Source organism: Papio anubis, chromosome 9 (assembly GCF_008728515.1).
Source record: "Papio anubis isolate 15944 chromosome 9, Panubis1.0, whole genome shotgun sequence".
Taxonomy (NCBI): Eukaryota; Metazoa; Chordata; class Mammalia; order Primates; family Cercopithecidae; genus Papio; species Papio anubis.
The window spans coordinates 119416278-119431793 of record NC_044984.1 but is presented as its reverse complement, the minus strand read 5'-3'; the positions used below and the strand labels follow the sequence as shown (position 1 = coordinate 119431793).

At 48.6% G+C, this 15516-nt stretch overlaps 1 protein-coding gene across 1 annotated transcript in view; it reads right to left on the bottom strand.

The window, feature by feature from the left end:
• BRI3BP (BRI3 binding protein) overlaps positions 1 to 15516 on the bottom strand; it is a 33637-nt gene that overhangs the window by 12399 nt on the left and 5722 nt on the right. The window contains exon 2 of the mRNA XM_003907374.4: positions 1619 to 1721. Within this exon, the coding sequence (XP_003907423.1) occupies positions 1619 to 1721 (103 nt within the window). The remainder of the gene's footprint in view (positions 1 to 1618; positions 1722 to 15516) is intronic.

Sequence of the window (15516 nt, the reverse complement as noted above, 5' to 3'; positions counted from 1 at the left end):
GGATTTCCTCTGGAAAGGCCCAGAGGAAGAGCGGCCTCCACCTTGTGGACGGAAGGAGAGCAGTGGAGCGGGGGCAGCTAAGAGATCCCTCCTTACCTGGCACACCACAGGGCATGGCAGAGAAAACGGGAAGGTGACTTCATCCTGAGAGCATGGGATGCCTCTGGAGCTCTTAAGGTGGTAAGGACAAGGTCTCCTCTGGGTATAAAAGTTGCACACCCTGGGCGCTCTGCCCGGGTTGGCTCCTGTCACCCCCTGATGGAATGCAGGTGGAGGTGGGGCAGAGCCGCCTGGGAAGGGAGGTGTAAGGCTGGGGGCGGCGCAGGCTGCAGGCCTGGACTAGAGGTGCCCCACTCAGTTACCAGGACCGTTGCTGCCTTGCCATCCGCCAAGACCAGTATCGGTGCCCCAACCCACATGTAGAAAGGGAGGGGCTGTGCCCCGCCAATGTTCTCTTCCTGGCTATAAATGTGTGACTAGCACTGCACCATCAAACTGCACTACCCTCCTCCCCAGCCCACAAAAGCAGGGGAGCTCCCCTGACAATTCTTGCCCCATGCGGTGGGTATGGCGGATGGGCTGGTGCAGCATCGGATGACACCTGCCCCCAGCCTGCCTTCCTGGATGGCAGAAGCTGGAGAGCTAAGAACTGCATTAGCCTGCCTCCCTCGCAGCTGGGGACTGGACAGAAAATAAGCTCCGCCTTGCAGTTCCCCCATACACACACGACTTTGAAAATTAAGTGAAGTGTTGCAGCCGATATGCACGGTTCCAGAAATGGCCAGGGTCCCTGCACCTACACGCAAAGTCTAGTTGTTGTGGTGGCAGCAGTGGCTTCCTGGTCCTCAAATTATGCTACAGTTGTGTGACCTGGAACTCAATGGTCTCAACAGCTGCAATCCTGGACGGCCAGTTCGGCAGTGTCTGAGGCCATGCATCTCTCCCTCAGCCTTTCTGAAGATTCCTTTGAGTGTCTCTGTCTCCATGAAATCCCCTTCTGCCTAAATAACTAGTCATTTATTGCACGGATCCCAGTGAGCCAGAGCACTATACCTCTGGTCCATGTGTTTTGCCTAGGGACACACAAGTTGGCACTACCCAGTCAGTCGTACCTTACCCTAAATGGCATCTGGGAAATCTCAGCTTTGATGGGCCATTTGTTTTTTATTTTTGTTATTATTTTAGAGGAGTCTTGCTCTGTCGTCCAATCTGCAGTACAGTGGCATGATCATAGCTCACTGCAGCCTCAAACTCCTGATCTCAGGCAATCCTCCTGCCTCAGCCTCCCGAGTGGCTGGGGACTACAGGTGCACACCACCACACCCAGCAATTTTTTGGTACTTTTTTTGTGGAGATGGGATTTCACCACATTGCCCAGGCTGGTCTGCAATTCTTGGGTTCAAGCAACCGTCCCACCTTGGTCTCCCAAAGCACTGGGATTACAGGCATGAGCCGCTGTGCCTATATGAGACTATTAAATAAAAAATGTTTACTCCTATCCTCACTGACCAGCCCTCCGCAACCTTCTCACGTATTACTCACTGTGAGTACCAGTTCCACACCACCAGAACCACCAAAACAGAATGACACCTTACGCGAATGGCACCCCCACCCTTACCATCAAGTCCAAGAACATCCAAGAGCTCGGTCCACACTTTCCACAGTGTCTCCACGAACATATCCACTCCCAACACGAACCTCTCGGTCAGCCTGGCCAAGAACTGCAGAAACAAGAAAACAGTCATCACCCAATTTCTACTCACCACTCTGCTGTTTTCCTCTATCTGTCAAGCAGTGAACCGGGGAGCCCGGGAGTTTATACCTGGGAAGGGAAAAACCGCACGTCCATGATGAATACCACATACGCCCAGGGGAGTGACTTGAACTGGATACTGATGACAGCCCAGCTGAGAAAAATTGGTGAAAATGACCCCTTCCTTGGAAGGGCTGAACAAGGCACCTATGGAGGCTGGGACTCTGCAGGGCCGCGTTACGCCGCTTGCCATTGCTCCTGCTGTCTTTCATGCTCCCTCTTGGGTCAGGGTCTCTGCTTTCTTCTGTCTGATTTCTCTTTTTTTTTTTTTTTTTTTTTTTTTAGGGGGGGGCTTCCCCTTTTCCCCCGGCTGGAGTGCAGTGGGCTGAGATCCGCCCACTGCAAGCCCCACCTCCCGGATTCACGCCATTCTCCTGCCTCAGCCTCCCGAGTAGCTGGGACTACAGGCGCCCGCCACCTCGTCCAGCTAGTTTTTTGTATTTTTTAGTAGAGATGGGGTTTCACCGTGTTAGCCAGGATGGTCTTGATCTCCTGACCTCGTGACCCGCCCGTCTTGGCCTCCCAAAGCGCTGGGATTACAGGCTTGAGCCACCGTGCCCGGCCTTCTGCCTGATTTCTCTAAAGAGACAGGGTCTCGCTGTTGCCCAAGCTGGGGTGCAGTGGTGCAATGATAGCTCGCTGCAGCCTCAAACTCCTGGGCTTAAGCAATCCCGCCTCAGCTTCCCAAGTAGCTAGGGCTACAGGTGCAGCCACCACACCAGGCTTTATTATTATTATTGTTATTATTATTATTATTTTGTAGAGACGGGGTCTTGCTATATTGCCCAGGCTGGTCTCAAACTCTAAGCCTCAAGCGATCCTCCTGCCTGGCCCTCCCAAATTCCTGGGATTACAGGCGTGAAACACTGCACCGAACCCTGCAGGTTTCTCATTTTTAGAGTGGAAGTTTCTGCTCCTAAGAAGCTGGTAATGATAGAGCCCCATGCTCTATCCAACTCTAAGGACCCCGGGCCTCTGAGGTCTTCATTTGCCCTCCAGGTGACACAGGGCTAAAGAAACGTGAATACAAGGTACAGCCTCTTTTTAACTTTTTTTTTTTTTTTTAAAGTGATATTGTATACATGTAGCATAAAACTCAAGCCTACCAATAGGTATTCAGTGGACAGTAAGCCTTCCCTCTCATTTCCTGGCAACCTGAATCCACCTCCAGAGGAACCACTATGACCACTCGCTTGTGAACCCTTCCTTAGATGTGCCAGGTGAATAATGGCACGGACATATTCTTTCCACAGTGGCAGCACAGGTGTACAGCTGAGCTGCTTTTCTCGTGCAACACTCTTATCTTGGAGATCACTCACACTCAGAACACAGAGCTGCCCCACCCTTTTTAAAAGATGGCACACCTGGAGCCAGGCCCCTACTCACGGACACCTGTGTGGTTTCCAGCCTTTGCTATTACGGGGAAAAAAGAGCGAGCCCACGATGAATGCCACCCAAGTGGTCTACTGGCCCAGGGGATGAACTTGAACTTGATACAAATTGATGACAGCCCAACAACTGAGCAAAACTGAGCAAAACACACCCCTTCCCTTGTAAGGGCTGACCAAGGTATCTATGGGGGCCGGGATTCTGCAGGGCTGCAGCACACAGAGTGCTGCCATAATAGAACCCACCTACATGGGCCACTTGGCTCATGTGTGCAGGGTAAATGCCTCTGTGAATTGGCGACAGCATTTTTTTTTTTTTTTTTTGAGACAGGGTCTTGCTCTGTCACCCAGGCTGGAGTGCAGTGGTATGATCTCGGCTCACTGCAGCCTCCACCTCCCAAGTTCAAGCAATCCTCCCACCTCAGGCTCCCAAGTAGCTAGGACTACAGGCTTGCACCACCACACTCAGCTAAAATTTTTGTATTTTTAGTAGAGACAGGGTTTCACCATGTTGGCCAGGCTAGTCTTGAACTCCTGACCTCAGGTGATCTGCCCACCTCGGCCTCCCAAAGTGCTGGGATTATAGGTGTGAGTCACCACACCTGGGCAGCTACAGTAGTTTATTTTATTTTATTTTGAGTCTCATTTTGTCGCCAGGCTGGAGTGCAGTGGCACGATCTCAGCTCACTGCAACCTCCGCCTCCTGGGTTCAAGCGATTCTCCTGCCTCAGCCTCTCGAGTAGCTGGGACTACAGGCATGCACCACCATACCCAGCTAATTTTGTATTTTTAGTAGAGATGGGGTTTCCCCATGTTGGCCAGGATGTTCTCGATCTCTTGACCTCATGATTCACCAGCCTCAGCTTCCCAAAGTGCTGGGATTACAGGCATGAGCCACCATGCCCAGCTAGCTACAGCATTTTAGACTGGATGGTTCCTACAGGACAGAGGAGATAAGAGCAGGGCTGAATCAGGAACTAGGAGAGTAGAAAATGCCAATAACCTCAGAGGTAGCACTGTGGCTGAGAAAGCACAAGCTGGGCTGTCGACTGCCTGGGTTCAATTCCCAGCTCTGCCTCTTACTAGCCGGGTTTCCATGAGCATATTATATATATTCATAAGCTCTCTGGGGCTTCAGGGTTTGCACTAACAATGGAGATAACAGTACCTATTTCATCTGGTTATTGTGAGCTTTACATGGGATATTCACGTGAAATGCTTTAAGCACATGGTAAGTGTTCAAGACTCCTGTCGACATCCAATATTCTTCTTTTTTTGAGACATGGTCTCACTCTGTCACCCAGGCTGGAGTGCACTGGCGCAATCTCGGCTTAAGGCAAACTCTGCCACCTGAGTTCAAGCAATTCTCCTGCTTCAGCCTCCTGAGTAGCTAGAATTACAGGTGCCTGCCACCACACCCGGCTAGTTTTTGCATTTCTAGTAGAGATGGGGTTTCACCATGTTGACCAGGCTAGTCTCGAACTCCTGACCTCAAGTGATCCGCCTTCCTAGGCCTCCCAAAGTGCTTCCCAAAGTGCTGGGACTACAAGCATGAGCCACCGTGCCCGGCCAATGTCCAATATTCTAACAGAAGCATTGACTTCACAATGTCCTATGAGGACACCAACATTTTAGCCCTAAAAAATAGTATAGAGGCTGGGCATGGTGGCTCACACCTATAATCCCAGCACTTTGGGAGGCTGAGGTGGGAGGATTGCTTTAGCCCAGGAGTTTGAGACCAGCCTGGGCAACAAAATGAGACCCTATCTCTAATTTACCTTAATAAAAAATTTTAGGCTGAGCGTGGTGGCTCCTGCCTGTAATCTCAGCACTTTGGGAAGCCAAGGCGAGTAGATCACCTGAGGCCAGGAGTTCAAGAGCAGCCTGGCCAATGTGGCGAAACCTCGTCTCTACTAAAAACACAAAAAATTAGCTGGGCGTGGTGGTGCACGCCTGTAATCCCAGCTACTTGGGAGGCTGACGCAGGAGAATTGCTTGAACCTGGGAGGCAGAGGTTGCAATGAGCCGAGATTGTGCCACTGCACTCCAGTCTGGGCGATAGAGGGAGACAGCATCTCAAAAAAAAAAAAAAAAAAAAGATGGTTGGGCGCAGTGCCTCACGCCTGTAATCCCTGTACTTTGGGAGACCGAGGCAGGTGGATCACCTGAGGTCGAGTTTGAGACCAGTCTAGACTGCTATGTTGGAAACCCGTCTCTGGTAAAATACAAAAAATTAGCCAGATGTAGCGGTGAGCGCCTGTAATCCCAGCTACTTGGGAGGCTGAGGCAGGAGAATCGCTTGAACCTGGGAGGTGGAGGTTGCTATGAGTTGAGATCACACCATTGCACTCCAATCTGGGCAACAGAGCAAGACTCTGTCTCAAAAAAAAAAAAAAAAAAAAAAAAAGATTTTCACAGGAGCGTGAACCCTATTGTGAAATGCATGCGAGGGGCCTAGGTTGCATGCTCCTTGTGAGAACCTCATGCCTGATGATCTGTCACTGTCCCCCATCACCCCCAGATGGAACAGATGGAACCGTCTAGTTGCAGGAAAACAAGCTCAGTGCTCCCACTGACTCTACATTATGGTGAGTTGTATAATTATTTCATTCTATATTACAATGTAATGATAATAGAAATAAAGTGCACACTAAACATAACGTGCTTGAATCATCCTGAAACCATCCCCCCACCCAGTTCATGGAAAAACTGTCTTCACAAAACCGGTCCCTGCTGCCAAAAAGGTTGAGGACCGCTACATTAGAGAGAAGAGGAGGGTGACTGCCCCTCCCTTGGGTGGGGGTCGGTGGGGGGATCTGGGAGGAGGGCCTGCAGAAGACCAGCGTAAATCAGAACCACAACCACGAAGAGGTCTTCCAGAGATTCCATGTCACGGCACACATCCCAGCTCAGTGGTTCTCAGAGTGTGGTGGTGCCCGGACTAGCAGCAGCATCACCCAGGAGCTTGCCAGAAATGCAGACTCTCAGGGCCCCACCCAGATCCACTGCCTCAGACTCTCCAGGGATGGAGCCCAGCAATCTGTTTCCACAAGCCTCCTGGTGATGCTGATGCACACTCCAGGTTGAGGACCTTGACTGAGAGAGGCAGTTGCACATGTTCCTTCAGAGCAGCACTGCACTAAAGAGCTGCAGGCAGGCCAGAAATACGGGGACAATGGAAGAGACACATAAGACAGTGATCTGCTCATAAAATGGAGTCCATATCCACAGCAACAAAAACAAAGGATGGACATATCCAGCAACATCAAGAAATAGCAGAAAGCAATAATAATGAGTAAACAGATTACAGAATGTATGTCCCCCCGCTTTTTTTTGGAGACAGGGTCTTGCTCTGTTGCCCAGCCTGGAGTACAGTAGGGCACTGTGGCTCACCGCAGTTCTCAAACCCTGGGCGTCCCACCCTCAGCCTCCCATGCAGCTAGACCGCATAAGCTGCCACTGCCCAGCCTTCCCGTCACAACTTTTCTCCCAGAGACAAGAGTCTCATTACTTATCTTAGTTTTACTGTAACTCTCCCAGGTTCAAGCATATTCTGCTCTAGCCTTGGTGAATTACTCATAGACATACGCCACTAAGCTCTGGTTGTTTTTGTAAAATAGTGAGACAGGGTTTTGCCATGCTGGCCAGGCTGGTTTCTTGAACTCCTAACCTAGGGTGGATCTTTGTTTGCTTCCTAGTTCTCTAGTGTTGATTACAGGTGTGAGCCACCGTGACTTCAACCTTACAATTCTTTTTTTTTTTGAGATTGAGTTCAAGGCTTGTAAGCCAGCCTCCTAGGTTGAGTGTAGTGGATTGCCTCTGCTTCATTTCGTAAGCTCTGGCCTTCGTCTCAGGCCATTCTCCTGCCTCAGCCTCCCAGCAGCTGGGACTACAGGCTCACCACCACGCCTCGCTAGTTTTTGTATTTCACCTCAGCAGAGACCTGTGGCCCCACCCACGTCAGCCTGATGGTCTCCACCTGACCTCGGATCCGCCTCGGCCTCCCAAAGTGCTGGGATTACAGGCTTGGAGCCTGGCTTGTTTTCATAATTTTAAAATATGTGTGGACTTTGTATATGTTTGTAAGCCGAGTATATAATTTTGTTGGGTGAGGACAGAGTCTCTGCCTGGCTACCTTAGGGAAATTTTTAGAGTATTAGGAAGGACTTCGCCTTACTGTAACTTCTGTACTTTAGATTCAAGTAATTCTCCTGGGTTCTTTAGCTCTCTTGGTGAATTGGATCATATGGCATGTGCCACTATACCTGGTTAATTTTATATTTTTCTAGTAGGAGATAGGGTTTTGCTTCCACGTCGATCCCCAAACCCGAATCTCAGACGATCCATCCACCTCCTGCAAAAGTGCTGGGATTACAAGGGACCTGACCTTCAACCGCCACGCCAAACTCCACAACCCTGTCCTGTTCATGCTTTTCGCCGCCCCAGGAGGAAAAGAATAGGCAAGCCAGGCTGGCGCAGTGGCTCATGCCTAATGTAATCCCAGCACTTTGGGATGTCGAGGCGGGCTGGATCACCTATGTTGCAGGACCGAGACCATCCTGGGCTTTCCACACGGTGGAAACTCACTTCTATTTTAAAATTCCAAAATTATTGAGGGTGGCGACTCTCATAGTCCCAGCTACCTCGAGGCTGAAGAGGAGGAACGGCAGGAACCCAGGAGGCAGAGGTTGAGGCGGACACCCAGCCTGGGTGACAGAGCCGCGACTCCATCCCAAAAAAAAAAAAAAAAAAAAAAGAGAATACAGGCTTTTAAAAATGCCACCAAGTGCCCAGGAAAGGGTGCGTGGAAGCAGTTATTTTGGGAGGAAGGGACATTCCTGTTCATACTGTTGAACCTTTCAGGCCCTGGCTCTTTCCTCGCTCGGGAGAAATGGGACTGAGAGCGGATTCAAGAGCAGAACCTGTAAAGACCTCAGCACAGCGCCCAGCACACGGCAGGTGCCCAGTGTGTCGGAGCGGCTGAGGTACTTGTTGCATTCATGGGCTGCAGGGTGGCAACCTGGAACTCCCTGCAAGCCGAGCGGTCACCTCCCATGTAACACAAGCTGTCAGGCAGGTGCTCTGAAACCTGCCATGCCTGAGAGGCTGGCGTGCCCGAGCAGCTCCTGGCATTGCTAAGAAAGGTGCAGGTCAGAGGTTCTTTCTCACGGTGGAAAGAACAGCACCTGACCCCTCCTGAAAACTTGCCCCGGGCAGGAGAGGGTGAATTCAGGGAGGATCCCATCACCTGCCGATTAACCATCTGGCTGGAGAAGTTGCTGTTCCCTGTGGGGCCAGCTCCGCCTGCTCTGGTGTGTAACACCCTGACCCACTTTGTGTGGATGGAGACATAGGAGCCCTGGGGGGAATAACATGGGCTGAACTGTGTCCCCCGAAAGGCTTATGTGGAAGCCCTAAACCCCAGGATCTCAGAATGGGACTGTATTTGGAGACAGGGTCTTTACGGAAGTGATTAAGTTGAAATGAGATCTTAAAGGTGAGCCCTAATCCGATTTGACTGCTGTCCTTATGCAAGTAGGAGAGTAGGACCCAGATGTATAGAGGAAAGACCACTCGAAGACATAGGGAGAGGGCGGCCATCTGCAAGCCAAGACGCAGGGCCTCAGGAGAAAGCAACCCTGGCACCTCGAGCTCAGATTTCCAGCCTCCAGAATGGGAGAAAATGTATGTCTGCTGTTTAGGCGACTGGGTTGCACTGTACACAAACACAGGAGCTTATAGAGAAGCCCCAAGCCTGGAGGCGGTTCCATCAGAAATCGGGTGAAAATGCAAGCCTGAATCGTATCAGGCCTCTAGATCTTTTTTTTTTTTTTTGAAACAGTCTTGCTCTGTCACCCAGGCTGGAGTGCAGTGGTGTGATCTCGGCTCACTGCAACCTCCGCTCCCCACCCCACGTATTCAAGCAATTCTTGTGCCTCAGCCTCCTGAGTAGCTGGGATTACAGGTGTAAGCCACCACACCTGGCTACCTTTTTGTACTTTTAGTAGAGATGGGGTTTCAACCATGTTGGCCAGACTGGTCTTGAACTCCTGACCTCAAGTGATCTGCCCGCCTCGGCCTCCCAAAGTGCTAGGATTACAGGCATGAGTCACCGTCCCTGGCCAGGCCTCTAGATCTAACCACTGGTTCTTGGGGATCTGGGACATGGGGCACAGGGAAACACCACCATGAAGATGCACCCGGCCAGATGCAGATGGCGGAGATGCTATGGGGTGAGACCCAGCTTCTCCACAGAATAAGATGGCATCCAAGAAAAAGCATGAGGCGGGGGCATTAAAATTAAAAGTGATGTAAATCATGATGATTCGCTGTACTATGGAAGTGACGGGATGATAATAGCCCTTAATTCTGTGTCTTCCTTCCCAAAACCCATCACCCAGTCTCATTATGAGAAAAACATCAGCCAAATTCCAATAGGGAGCATCCTACAAAATCCCTGACCGGCTGGGCGCGGTGGCTCACGCCTGTAATCCCAGCACTTTGGGAGGCCATGGCAGGCAGATCACTTGAGTTCGAGAGCAGCCTGGCCAACATGGTGAAACCTCTTGTCTCTACTAAAAACACAAAAATTAGCTGGGCATGATGGCATGCAACTGTGGTCCCAGTTACTCAGGAGCTGAGGCAGAAGAATTGCCTGAACCTGGGAGGCAGAGGTTGCAGTGAGCAGAGATCACATCACTTCACTCCAGCCTGGGTGACAGAGGAAGATTCTGTCTGGAGGGGAGGGGAGGGGAGGGGAGGGGAGAACTCCTGATCAATGCTCCTGAAAACTGTCAAGGTCATCAAAAATAAGTAGAGCCTGAGAAACTCCCAGCCGAGAGGACCTCGGGAGACCTGAGGACCAAATGTCGGGTGGGATCCCAGATGGGATCCTGGGACAGAAAAGGGTGGTAGGAAAAACTACGGAAGTCTGAATTACAGACTTCAGCGAATAATTGATGTAACAATATTGGTTCATTAATAGAACATCAATATACAACTTTAATAATGGGGGAAATGGGGTGAGAGGTATATGGCGACTCCCTATATTATCTTCACAATTTTTCTATAACTCTAAAAGAACAGACTATTTTTAAAACTCTACTCATAGAAAGAATAACGTTAATTTATTTTTTAAAAAGGCTTGGGGCTGGGCATGATGGCTAACGCCTGTAATCCCAACACTTTGGGAGGCCAAGGCCAGAGGATCATTTGAGTCTGGGAGTTAGAGACTGGCCTGGGCAACATGGCGAGACACCGTCTCTATAAAAAATTTAAAAATTAGCTGGGCATGACGGCATGTACCCGTGGTTCCAGCTACTCAGCAGGAGGTTGGGGGATCGTTGAACCTAGGAGGTTGAGGCTGCAGTGAGCTGTTCATGCCACTGCACTCCAGCCTGGGTGACAAAGCAAGACCTTGTCTCAAAAAAATAAAAAAAAAATTAAAAATTTAAAAAAGAGACTTAAAAGATACTTCATGTGTAGACTTGTTTAGATCCAAATTCAAACAAAGCATTTTATAAAAAGACATTTTGGGTCAGGGAAATCAGAAAATGGAGCTGCATTAGATGTTAAGGAATAAGCTGTGATGATGGTATTGTGGGGTTTGTTTGTTTGTTTTGTTTTGTTTGGAGACAGAGAGATGTCTCGCTCTGTCACCCAAGCTGGAGTGCAATGGTGCGATCTAGGCTCACTGCAACCTCCGCCTCCCGGGCTCAAGCAATTCTCCTGCCTCAGTCTCCTGAGTAGCTGGGATTACAGGTGAGCGCCACCATGCCCAGCTAATTTTTATATTTTTAGTAGAGACGGGGTTTCACCATGTTGGCCAAGCTAGTCTCAAACTCCTGACCTCTAGTGATCTGCCTGCCTTGGCCTCCCAAAGTGCTTGGATTACAGGCATGAGCCACCATGCCTGGCCGGTATTGTGGTTTTGATTTTCACAAAATTTGTATTGTTAAAGATGCTAACTGAAATATGCAAAGGTGAACTAATATCTTGGATCAGCTTTAAAATATTATTCCAGGCACCCCCCCAAAAAAATTTAGGAAGGAAAGAAGCAACCAGAATGGCAGAAAGTTGCTACATGGGAAGACCTGGGTGAACGAGGGTTCACTCTACTCTCCCTACCTTTGGGTATGTTGGACAATTTTCAGAATGGAAAGTTGAAATATGAGGACAAGGTGAGCAAACTATGGATGCCTGAGGCCTCAGACAAACAAGGCCCAGCCATCGCCTCTGTGGGAGGGAACAAGATTGCTTCAAGCCTGGGATTTCATCAGCCCTCTTCTTACAGCAGTCAGGTGAGGACATCCAACACCCGGGGACATCCAACACTGGGGTTGGGTGATAGCGGCCTTCCTGCATCCTCATCTCGCTTTACCTCCATCACCCTCAGGCACATACAAATGGGTCCTGTGGAAAATCAGGCCATGAGGGCAAAGGCATCTTGATGAGCAAGCCAGGGAGGGGGGTGGGAGATTCTGCCATTCAGCGGTTTCCCAAGCATCTGAAGAACGCACAGAAATGCAAAGGCCAGATGAACGGAAAATGCTGGAACATACATACAGACCACGTATGAACCACAGAGGGGAAAGGGCACCCCCAGCGTGGCGAGCCTGCCCAGCCTCAACCCAGGGATCAAACTCAGCGTCAACCAACAAGAAAGTGATGGCACAAACAGACACCACGAGCCCCGATGTGGTGCTGCCTCAGCAAGGACACACGGCGCCTTCTGTAGAATTCTTGCCATGAAAGCTAAGTCTGAGCCTAACCCAGAAGAAATAATCAGATAATACACACTGTGGGACATTTCAAAAGACAGTTCTGGACCGGGCGCGGTGGCTCACGCCTGTAATCCCAGCACTCTGGGAGGCCAAGGCAGGTGCATCACGACGTCAGGAGATCGAGACCATCCTGGTTAACACGGTGAAACCCCGTCTCTACTAAAAATACAAAAAATTAGCCGGGCATGGTGGCGGGTGCCTATAGTCCCAGGTATTCGGGAGGCTGAGGCAGGAGAATGGCGTGAACCTGGGAGGCGGAGCTTGCAGTGAGCTGAGATCGCACCACTGCACTCCAGCCTGGGCAACAGAGCGAGACTCCATCTCAAACAAACAAACAAACAAACCAGTTCTGGTCTGTCAAAACCACAGCGATACTACTTTACCTCTGCCAAGATGGCTAGAATCAAAAAGGTAGACCATAGCAAGTGCTGACAAAGATGTGGGGAAATGAGGCCCCTCCTACCTTGCTGGTAGGCAGGTAAAATGGTACATCTGCCTTGGAAATGGGTGACGGTTCCCCAAAGTGTCAAACAAAAAGTTCCTGTATGACCCAGCAACTGCACTCCTAGGTATGCAACACAAAATACTGGAAACATATGTCCACACAAACATTTGCACATGGATGTTCAGAGCAGCATCATTTATAACAGACAAAAAGTGACATAAACCCAAATGCTCATCAATCGATGATCAGGTAAATAAAAAGCCATAAAGAGGAATAAAGTACTGATCCTGCAATATGGATGAACCTTGAAAACATTAGGCTAAGTGAAAGAAGTCAGACACAAAAGGCCAGATTGTACAGGACTCCGTTCTTATGAAAAGCCCACAGGAGGCTCAGTCATAGAGACAGAAAGCAGACTGGCAGTTGCTTAAGGCTGGGAGTTGGGGCAAAGGAAAAAAGTAGGGACTGCTAATGGGTACAGAGTTTCTTTTTGTAAGAACTTTTAGAACATGCAAATGTTCTAAAATTGACTGTAGTGACAGCTGTACAGTGCTGTGAATATACTAAAAACTGCTGAGCTTTCAATGAATAAGTTGTATGGGATATGAATTATAGCTCAAAAAAAAAAAAAAAAAAAAAAAGACATTCAGTCTGTAGTCTTTAAAAATGTCGATGCTGTAAAAGTCCCTTACTGGGCCAGGGGCAGTGGCTCACGCCTATAATCCCAGCACTTTGGGGGGCCAAGGTGGGAGGACTGCATGAGCCCAGGAGTTAAGAGACCAGCCTGGGCAACACAGGGGTTTCGAGGAGAAACCCTGTCTCTACGAAAAATACAAAATAAATAAATAAATAAATAAATAGACATGGTGGCACACACTTGTGATCCCAGCTACTCAGGAGGTTAAGGCGACAGGATCGCTTGAACCCAGGAAGCAGACGTTGCACTAAGCTGAGACTGCGCCACTGCACTCCATTCTGGGCTACAGAGTGAGAGCCTGTCTAAAAACAAATTCATAATTAAGTCCCTTCCTCCACCAAAAGTGAGGGAACTCTGACAGACTAGAGACATGAACACCAAATGCATGAGCAGTCCTTAACTGGGGTGTGGATTTTTTATGAGCTATAAAGACAATTTGAATATGGACTGTATATTACAAAACACTGTACTATATTTAAGTTTCTTGGCTGAGACAATGGGATTGTGGTTCTGTAGGAAAAAGTATTAAGATGTCTGCAACTTTCAAATGATCCTGCCAAAAACCGAAAATAAATGTGTGTGCGTGTGTGTATGCGTCTGTGAGATGTGTTTGCAGAGAAAAAAGTTTGGGGGGAAATGTAAGAACTGGTGACTTTAGGGGAGACGTTTGCAGCTATTCCTTGTTCTGTTATTTCAGCATTTTGGTACTTTGAAAAATTTTGAACATAAAAAATTAGAGGAAACATTATCTTGACTGTGGTAATTTTTCACAAGTATGTATGTCAAAAGGTGTCAACTTGTACACTTTAAATACGCAGTCTATTGAGGTGTAGTGCAATTATACCTCAAAAAAGCTGTTAAAATGTTGGTAGGGGAAAAAGGACTGGAAAGTGTCAAAGTTATTTTGCTCAAAATACTTTCTTGCAAACAGCAAAAAATGCAAGCCTCTTTATTAAAAAAAACAAAAACAAACAAACAAACAAAAACAACAAAAGAACCTAACAGCTCAATAGAAGAACGGCAAAAAAAATCAGGGCAGTTCCCAGAAAATATCGATGGATTCTTAATAACGGAAAACACCATCTGTCTCATACATAATAATGCCAAAAGGTTTAATGAGGCTGGGTGCAGTGGCTCATGCCTGTAATCCCAGCACTTTGGGAGGCCAAGTCGGGTGGATCAGAAGGTCGCGAGTTCAAGACCAGCCTGGCCAACATGGTGAAACACGCTCTCTACTAAAACTACAGAAATTAGCCGGGCGTGGTGGTGCACATCTGTATTCCCAGCTACTTGGGAGGATGAGGCAGGAGAATCACTTCAACACAGGAGGCAGAGGTTGCAGTGAGCTGAGATCACACCACTGCACTCCAGCCTGGGCAACAGAGCAAGACTCCGTCTCAAAAAAGAAAAGAAAAAAAAAACAGGTTTAATGAGCCACTTCGTTGGAAAGGGCTTGGGAACTGGCCTTCACACATGTCTGGTGAGAGTGGAAACTGCTATCACTCATTGAAGGACCATTTAGTAGTATCTTTGCAATATGAACAATGCATATAGAGCCCTTACTATGCAAGGGCTCAAGCAAACAGAGTAAATTCACATGGGTAGACATCAACACAGTAGTGACCTTAGGGGGTTAGTAACCACGTGGGAGCAGAAAGGGACTTCTGGAGGCCGGAACAATCCACTTTTAGATCTGCTAGTCAAGGAGTATGTTCGGTGTGTGACGATTCATGATGCTATAGATTGATGTAAACAAAAGAAGTACACCAATGACATTTCAATTAAACATATAAAAGAGGCTCAAGCCTGTAATCCCGGCACTCTGGGAAGCCGAGGCAGGTGGATCACCTGAGGTCAGGAGTTCGACACCAGCCTGACCAACATGGAGAAACCCTGTCTCTACTAAAAATACAAAAGTAGCTGGGTGTGGAAGTGCGCACCTGTAATCCTAGCTACTCAGGAGGCTGAGGAAGGAGAATTACTTGAAGCCAGGAGTCAGAGGTTGCAGTGAGCCGAGATCGTGCCATTGCACTCCAGCCTGGGCAACAAGAGTGAAAGTCCATCTCAAAAAAAAAAAAAAAAAGTGTAAAAGAGCAGGGAGTACTAGCTCACCCCTGTAATCCCAGCACTTTGGGCAGCTGAGGTTGGGAGGACTTGAAGCGAGGAGTTCAAGGCTTCAGTGAGCTATGATTTCACCATTGCATTCCAGCCTGGGTGACAGAGCATGGACCTGTCTCTTACAAAACAAACGAACAAACAAACAAAACTTCTTTTTAAATGTACAGACCCTTTGACTCAGCAATTCCATTTCTAACAATTTATAGATGAACTTGTCTATGTGCACACAAAACAATACATATAGAAAGACCTAAACTGCAGCCATGTTTGGA